Genomic DNA, 8,854 nt, shown 5'->3' with positions numbered 1-8,854 from the left:
CCCTGTGGCTGGACCAGTTGGGAACCACTGTGCTAAATAACAACAAACACAAACAGTGTACAAAGAGGTTTTATTTTCACATTTGACAGCATTAATTTGTCCTGTTTTGCATTATCAAGCTACATATCAAAGTGTCAGTGTATACAGTAAGTTGCTGTGCCCGTGTGGATTACAAGAATAAACTACATAATTAATTGCAGTCAGCAGGTTTTACACTTCTAACCTTAAAGGATGCATAGGAGTTGTTCAGTTGTATAAGTTAATGGGAATAATCTATGTATAAAAAAAAAAAAAGACTGTCCATGAAAAGAAGTCACAGCAAATTTTAAATGACACTTTATCCTGCATCATTATGGCCTCTGACAGCAGAAGGCTACTTGTTATAGAGACAGCAGCATTGTTTCAGTGATTTAGTTCAGAAACTGTCATTTTTTGCATTAATTCTGCCACTTTAGTGCGTTGCAAGCTTTACATGCCGTACTTGCTGATGATTTCCTTTGCGAGTGTGATGTAGGCTGACATGGCATCTTCCTTGGACATTCCTGAAAGAGAGGAAATTTGAATTGAAAACATTTTTTTTGCCAGCAACTTTTACAACTACGAGTGTTTTTAATTTGTTACCTTTCCTGGAGTTCCAGGCGTCCCACTTGGCTTTTCCTTTTAAATCTGTTATTCCTGGTCTTTCTACAGTCGTGAGAACACACAGAGAGGAGGACCTATTCAGAATTCAGGGAACATGTAACATGGAGTGATTGTGTTTTTCTGTAGCAAGTCATACCGGTGTTAATCTCTCCAACGACTGACTGCTTGTACAGGCCGTACAGGTCCAGCAGCTCCTGGTCCGTAGGCCTCGTCTTCACGTTCTTCACGTCCACTGCCATCTTCTCAAACTCTGCCTGCAGATAATGAATGTCCGAAAAAGTCAGACAGACAGACAGGTAGGTAGGTAGGTAGAGGACGTATGAGGAACTTATCAATAAACAGTAAATCACATACAGTAGATGTCAATCAGCATGACCCCAGTTTACAGAAGCAGGCTGAAGTACCAACACAGAAGCTAAGCAAAGTACTGCTGTGGATGGGGGCAGGCAACAAAATGTATTTTAGCCACCTAAAAAAAGTCCCTCCTAAAAACAAAATAAATATTAGTTTAGATGTATGCTATATTAAGAGTATTTCCACCTCTTTATCTTTCCATCAGACAGCCCGTTCAAACAGGAAAGCCATTAAAGGCTTCAAATCCCCATCCACGCACTTGTCATCTAAGTCACCAGACTCCATTGAGAAAAACAGTAATTTTGGCTCACTGAACGTGGGAGCTGCTGGTCTACTGCTGCCTCGATCAGTTAGTTAGTTTGTGTTAGTGTGTGACTTTGGTGAATCTAAACTAACCCTTTTAAATGCCGAAGCCACTTAATAACACAAACAAAAATACCAGAGGTGGCAGAGGTAGACCAGCAGCTCCTTTATTAATCAATGTTAAATTGTGTTTTTTCTCAGTTGAGTCTGGCTTTGAAGAGAGCCATATAACTTAATTTTCCCATTGAAAATCGGTGTCTGACATTAAGGTGTAGCAGTGAAAATACTCTCAATATAGCGTACACTTAAACTGATACTGATATTTTTTAGGTGGCTAGAACACGTTTTTGTCCACAGCAGTACATTGCCTAGCTTCTGTGTTGGTACTTCAGCCTGCTTCTCCAAACTGGGGACATGCTGACTGAACTCTCCCTTTACAGCGAAAGATAAAAAGCAAAGAAATATACAGTACTAATCAACAATACAGTGGCGTAGTGAAGGTGTATGCTAAACTGTGATTTCGATACTATACCTACCTGTTATCTCAATATCGATACTGAAATGATGCCATGGCAAAAACCTAAAACCTAAACTTGAACAGGCTAATAATCCTGGAAGTGCCAGCCTTACAGTTAATGTCATTTATGTTTAATATTTTCACGCTCAATGAAACTGTAGTTTATGTGCTGGTAAGTGTTTTCTTGTTTGTTTTTCATACACATAGGTGCGAATTTGACAATGAATGAGTACATTTATAACATGAATAATTAGGTGACTGTAAATAATTACATCAAGATCATAGTGTTATTAAAGCTTTTACATGGGTATGCAAGAACACAGCGTATACCTTTCTCTTTTTATGCCCACCAATCAGCCAAAAGGCCATAGGAATATTTAGGGGAGAGTATACCCAATTTCTCCTCGGTAAAACACCCGTACACCCACCTCATCAACTGCCAAAAAATTAAACAAAGTACATTATTACAAAGTAATCTGCAAAGTCATAGTGCAGTTATAGATAGATTAAAAGTGCAGGAAGCTGATGTTTGTATTGATTTGTATGTCTGATAAATTATTCAAGCTATTATATTTGCACAGGCTGGTTATTCTACTCTCTGACGGATGAATCAATGTCATGTGGTGCAGCAGAAGCATACAGTAATCCCAGAATATGAGAAAGTGCATATTAATCAGTTACAAACAACGCTGAATAAGTAATCTGAGTGTAGTATTCCAGTCATGGTGCAGAGCCCTGGAGACCTATTGTTGCACAAGTTGGAGACAAACAATGGGCTTTTATTCAAGACTCTAGTGCTTCTGTGCCTACTTGAATAATCTACTTTACAAAGGATCTAGGGCATTGCAGAACAGATAATTATAGAGCATGGGAACCCAATTCAACAAAGATTAATCGTAAACCTTAAGATTAATCATAAACCTTAAGCAGGCCTATAGTTTAAAAGCATCGGTTAATCAAATATTTTTCATCTGCTCAAATAAATCAGAGCCAGATCCTGCTTGTTATTCCTTATCATTATAATATCATTTTAATTTTTTTTGGCAATCTGCTTTCATAACGTTAACTGTAGCTGCATTATCAGAAGAACCACAGAGCCAAAAGATATAAACATATATATATTCAGACTCTCTTTTCTCTTTTCATTCACTCATCCCACACTGTCAAAGATGGATGACACACATACAGTGAATGGCCTGGACGCCCCGCCGCTGCGACCGTTATTCATTTCATAGCGATAGTGCGTCTCCCGTCGACACACAGCTGAATCAAACAGAGACTAAAGCAGCAGACATTTTACCTGTGGAGACATTTCTGCAGATGTAGCCCCGTAGTTTGGACGAATGTGTTCCTCCTGTCGGCTCTGTGCAGCTGTGATTACAGCAGATCTATGCAATATAATCGGGCACAGAGAGAGGTACTGCAGCAGAGGAGGGAGCTGATTGGCTGCGTGTCACCTCATTCTCACACACACACACACACACACACACACACACACACACACACTGTTTAATGATACTATTTCCCCATTATATTACAGTGAAACTAATTTATCTGACCTAGTTTTTTTTTTGTTTTTTTTTTGTTTTTTACAGGCTAACAATAAAATCTTTGTTATAATAACCCAACAGTATAGTTACAATAAGCAAAACATTAACCAAACATGAAAGTTAAATGCTTCTTACCATGAAAGCATAAAAAAATAATAAATAAATAATATAATGTCTATAGTGAATAGATTGCTTTTATCTTAGTACATTTTCCTTCAAATATTTTGGATTCAAATATTTTCTTTTGCAAGAAAAATTAGCCATGAACCCGGGACATGGTTATTTACCAATATATAAATAATGTATAAATACAGGAGACATATTTTCAAGGGTCATGTTTGGATCAAAGTAATCAATCAATCAATTTTAATTTATTTATGTATTTTTTTTCATTTATGATTACTTATGTTATTGATTCATTTATTTATTTACATATGTAATTAATTTATTTTATTTTTTTTAGTATTACTTATTTTATTATTTATTTTTTATTCATTATTATATATCTTATTTAATTCGTTTATTATTAATAATAATAATATTTATTTATTTTTTTTCTATAACAATTGGGTTTAATAAATGGCTTTTGCTTTTAACACGACTCCGTTATAATTTGTGACACACATGCACTATGAATGTCACTCCGGCCGTTGAACGCTGGTCGGCGCTGTTGGCCTTTTTTTTTTTTTTTTTTTTAAATAAAGTTTTTCAATTCAAACAAAATGGCGGCGCCCTGTGTTCCAGCCGTGTTGTTGGACTGTTGATGTGAACGGAGCACGGGTTTATGAAAAGAAAAGAACCTTTGCTGTATTAAATATCAGGTAAAGTAACTTAATGTGACTCGTGTTTGTCCGGTCCGTTGTTGACAGCTGTAATATTGACGCAGTTATTAACAGTTGACGGTTTTAACGAACTTTTTAGCCTGTCAAGTAGCATGTCATGACTTGTGTTTTTTTATCTGTTTAGACAAATACTCATTAAACTCTGATTAAAATATTGCACGGAATCATCAATCACGGCCAAAACAATGCCACAATATTATTTAAGTACTAAAATATAACTAATTCTTCATGTTATTGATTGTTATCATTATTCGTGCCCACAGCCAGGGTTACAGATATACCAGTTTCAAGAAATACCTGAAATAAAAGTTGACGGTTATGACACCGTGTGTATTTGCTTATCTACGATACTAGGTAACAAATGTAACCGGATGTTGAAGCTCCCCTTTATTTAAGTTATTTTCTGAGGTGAAGACTTTTTACACATACCTCTATTAACAAAATGGTTATAACTTTCAATTATAGCAATAAAACATTTGTTCAACCAACAACAACCCCTCTGTTTACACATCTTAAGGGTCAGTCTCACTGCAATAATGTAATTTTTATAACACTGTGATATTTTCCACGATATTTTCTGGTACGGTTGTACAGTGAAAATCAACTGAAACCTTGTTATTATTGGACTCAGAATGAGATTCAATACTTTATTGAGCCCGAGAGGACATTATGATTCGTTACAGTCGCTCCGATGTAAAGAATAGAGAATTAAAAGAAGTAAGAATAAGAGTATGAAATAGAGGTACCTAAATATAACGCAATAAAATAGAAATGAAACTCATACTTAAGATATTAAAATATTAAAAATAAACTATATCGTCACTGCTGAGGCTGTAAGTGTGGAAACTGAACTACAGTGTATAAAACAAGAAGAATAGAATAATATTAAACATAAGAAATATATACAGTTACACTTATATTTGATTTTCTCCACATCGCCCAACCCTTATCCTAATTCCTTATCTTAATCCACACACAAACAGTTTTGATAAGGATCCCTTAAATTTGGTCAGTAAAGAGTTGTGACGAAGAGATTATTTGTAAAGTTTGCCTTTTTTTTCCTCGTCTGTATTGAGTCCTGCTTCCAATTATGTACTTACCCTATTTTTAATGTGTTGTATTTTTTATTAATTATTGTTTTTAAATTGGGCTATTTTACACATCTTTACTGTGGAAGAAGTATTCCGATCCTTTACTTAAATTAAAGTAGCAATACTACGATGTGAAAATACTCTGTTACAACTAAAAGTCCTGCATTAACATTTTTATTGAAGTAAAAGTAAAGTATTAGCATTAAAATATTCCTTAAGTACCAAAAGTTAATGTATTCATTATGCAGAATGGCCCATTTCATAATCATATATATGGTATCATTGAATTCTAATTAATGATGCATTAATGTGTTTAGCACTTTTGTGTTGCAGCTGGTAAAAATGGGGCCGTTTTTATAGACTGCTGGGTATTTTAACCCACACTTAATAAATCATTATCTATTAGTTAAGTTATATTTTGTATTAAGAATCTGAATCTGCAAAAGTAACTAAGTTGAATAGATGTAGTGGAGTAAAAAGTTGAATATTTGCCTACAAAATGTAGTGAAGTAAAAGTATAAAGTAGCATAAAATTGAAATACTTAACTAAGGTACAAGTACCTCATAACTGTACTTAAGCACATTACTTGAGTAATGTTTTCTTGTTGTCATTTCAGAGGAAGAATGCCTGCTGCAGGAAAGTCAGCTAAAAAGGAAATCAAAAAGCCCCCCAAGACGTCCTTCACATCACCGTTTCCTCCACAATGGGGTACGATTCCTCAAGAAGACATGCACTTCATCCTGAAAACCCTGAAGGACACGCTGGTGTCTGTGGGTCTTAAGAAGAAAGAGGTGAAAGTGTTTCGGCCATGGAGGAAAAAGAAGGACAAGAAACCTGCTGCCACGTCAGAATCAGAGCCTGTTCCCCAGGTGAGCCAGGAAGGACAGGCGCAGGATTCTCCCAAAACCGGCTGGACAGACGTGGCAGTGAGGAAACAACTGGCCATTGGCATCAACGAGGTCACCAAAGCTCTGGAGAGGAACGAGCTCAAACTGCTGCTTGTGTGCAAGTCTGTCATGCCCAAACACATGACGAATCACCTGATAGCACTGAGCGTTACGAGAGGCGTGCCGGCCTGCCAGGTGCCTCGGCTGAGCCAGAGCGTGTCGGAGCCGCTGGGGCTGAAGAGTGTCCTCGCGCTGGGATTCAGACAGTGTGCCTCCAAAGACGACGAGGTGTTCACTGACACTGTGGACGCCATCACACCCAAAGTGCCTCCAGTGGATGTTGCATGGCTAAAAGGTGCAGCACCCAGTGTGACACCTGAAGACCCTGCTGACATGGAAGAGGAAGAGGAAGATGGCAAGAAGAGGAAGGGCCAGAAAAGGAAACTTGAGAGTGAATCTGACCAGGTCACAGAGTCGACGTCCTCCTGCACTCTGCAACCTCTCAAAGTGAAAAGAATAGTTGCTAACCCTGCAAAGAAAAGAAAAATAAAGGCTAAGTCACAGACAGTCTAATTAACAGAGACTGCCTAAAGAAAGAAAAGGACCATTCCTATGTTTTTGCATGTTTTAGCCCACCAGTTTCTGATGTTGACCTCTTAAAACGAGGCGGAGGACATGAGAGCAGTTTTGTCTCCTCAGATTGTTTCATTTTAAGGATTTTTAGAGGCCTGAGAGTTGAGAATGTTCAGTATTTCACCTCCTGACCATTAACTTGGGATCCACTGTTTTAGTTCATTCACTTACACTTTTGTCAATGCATTTTTCCTACGTATTAGGCAGCCATTGACTTTCAGTTGTGTTTGCACGGACTTGAAATGTGCTTGAGAAAGATACTTAATTTGTGACACTGAACTAGAGCTGCAGTACTCAATTGATTAGTCGATTGACAGAGGATTTTTTGGTTTCAGCTTCTTCAGTGTGACAAACCTCTGCTTTTCTTTTTAAAGTTTATTGAAAGTCATTTGGGTTTTTGGATTATTGATTATAAAAAAAACAAGTATTTGTAAGATGTGACCATGGGGATATTTCACAAAGTCTGTCATTTCATAGACATAATAAGAAAGCAATCTGCAGATTAATAGATAATGACGAGAATTGTGGTTGCAGCCCTACATTTAATGTCAGCTTTTTTTGTCCATTGTCAGTATTTCATTGTAAAGAAATTGACTTTCTTTCAAAGTCAACAATTCATAAAACAGAAAAAATATGAATTAAATTCTGTCAAACACAGAAGCAGACATCATTTGTTGAAATGGGCAGCCTTTTTAAATAAATTTAGTTTCTGTTCTCATTCTCTGTTGAAATGAATGCAAACCAGTGGCTGCAGTAGAGGTAAAAAAGTGTGGTGCGGTTTGGGGACTGGGCTGCAGTTTACATGACTCGGAATAACTTTAAAGGACCCTGGTATGATCCTTTAAACCGGTGGTTCCCAACTGGTTCCCAACTGGTTCAGCCACAGGGTCCAGATTTCTCCTTAGTCATCAGTTCAAGGTCCACACAGTTGAATTTATTCAGTGTCACAACTGCCATTGGCCATGTCATCGAGCTAGTTTGCTGTCTCTGTCAAGTAGCTTTTCCTTAGTCACTCACTCTACAACAGGAAATCAGACTTCAAAACAAAAGCTTTGCGCTGGAAATTCACTGTACTTCACAATAAAGTGTGTTTTTTGCAAACAAGTCACTTGCAATCCATTCAGAGTGGACCATCCACCCATCAGTAGAGAACCACTGCTTTAAGTTGATTTTATTTTGTCAGTTATATTTTTAAGGCTGCAACCAAGGATTATTTTCACAATTAACTGATGAATCAACTAATCGTTTAGTCTATAAAATGTCAAAAAATTGTCTCTAAGTGCTCATCACAATTTCCCAGAGCCCAAAGTGATGTCTTCAGACTGCTTCTTCTGTCCAAACCAACAGTCCGAAACCCAAAGATTCATGTACAATCATAAAAAAATAAAGAAAAGCAGCTATTTCTCATGTCTAAGAAGCTGGAACCAGCAGATGTGACATTTTTGCTTGAAAAATGCCTAAAACAATTAATTTTCTTTAAATTGACTAATTGATTAATTGACTAAACGTTGCAGCTCCAGATATTTCTTTGGCAAGAAACACACATATTAAACTGATGTTTTTGTTTCTGAATAAAATCTACTCAACTGTGTGTGATATATTTTTTCTTTGGTAAACGACTTAAGTTAAAAACTAGAATTACCGTCTCTGCCAACCAGTCACGTTTACAGTTTACATCCATGTCTGTCCAGACTTGTATGCAGCCATGACGGTATTATATTCTTCAAATAATTGATGTTGCTGCAGAGAAGCCACATATTCTAAAACGTGGACGCTTCACACATTAGCCCGGCAGCACACATCTATACACAGCAGATGAGTCAGCACTTTTTTTTAGACGGTCACACAAGATTAGAGTCACTGACCAAATATCTCTCCTTCTGTTCCTGGGTTATGGCGTTGAAAAATGGCCATTAAATTGTTTTTACAGAACATTACAATGTCACAGTAAAAATGACCTTTGACCTTTTGAATATGCCTTCATCACTTCATTTTATCCTATTAGAAATTTATGAAATATTCAGCATATAAATT

At 36.9% G+C, this 8,854-nt stretch overlaps 2 protein-coding genes across 2 annotated transcripts; one reads left to right on the top strand and one right to left on the bottom strand.

Annotated features, from left to right (window-relative positions):
• Positions 1-53: 53 nt before the first annotated feature.
• acbd7 (acyl-CoA binding domain containing 7) lies at positions 54-3,276 on the bottom strand. Its single transcript, XM_033641376.2, has 4 exons — positions 3,117-3,276; positions 779-896; positions 622-684; positions 54-542 (listed from the first exon to the last, which is right to left on the bottom strand). The coding sequence occupies exons 1-4, from the start codon at positions 3,126-3,128 to the stop codon at positions 469-471; spliced, it is 267 nt and encodes an 88-aa protein (XP_033497267.1). The 5' UTR covers positions 3,129-3,276; the 3' UTR covers positions 54-468.
• Positions 3,277-4,087: 811 nt separating this feature from the next.
• On the top strand, positions 4,088-6,904 carry rpp38 (ribonuclease P/MRP 38 subunit). The gene is made up of 2 exons (XM_033639942.2): positions 4,088-4,187; positions 5,917-6,904. Exon 2 carries the CDS (start codon positions 5,924-5,926, stop codon positions 6,758-6,760), a length of 837 nt encoding a protein of 278 aa, XP_033495833.1. The 5' UTR covers positions 4,088-4,187; positions 5,917-5,923; the 3' UTR covers positions 6,761-6,904.
• Positions 6,905-8,854: the final 1,950 nt, after the last annotated feature.

Source organism: Epinephelus lanceolatus, chromosome 10 (genome assembly GCF_041903045.1).
Source record: "Epinephelus lanceolatus isolate andai-2023 chromosome 10, ASM4190304v1, whole genome shotgun sequence".
Classification (NCBI taxonomy): Eukaryota; Metazoa; Chordata; class Actinopteri; order Perciformes; family Serranidae; genus Epinephelus; species Epinephelus lanceolatus.
Note: the sequence above shows the minus strand (reverse complement) of the source record. Positions and strands in the feature narration are given on the sequence as shown.

Bases quoted from the DNA above. Each gene is read 5' to 3' on its own strand.
- rpp38 (XM_033639942.2), top strand. From the start codon at position 5,924: ATGCCTGCTGCAGGAAAGTCAGCTAAAAAGGAAATCAAAAAGCCCCCC.
- acbd7 (XM_033641376.2), bottom strand. The intron at 685-778 runs GTATGACTTGCT...TCACGACTGTAG, and splicing joins CGTTGGAGAGATTAACACCG to AAAGACCAGGAATAACAGAT. The intron at 543-621 runs GTAACAAATTAA...CCTCTCTTTCAG, and splicing joins CGCCTGGAACTCCAGGAAAG to GAATGTCCAAGGAAGATGCC.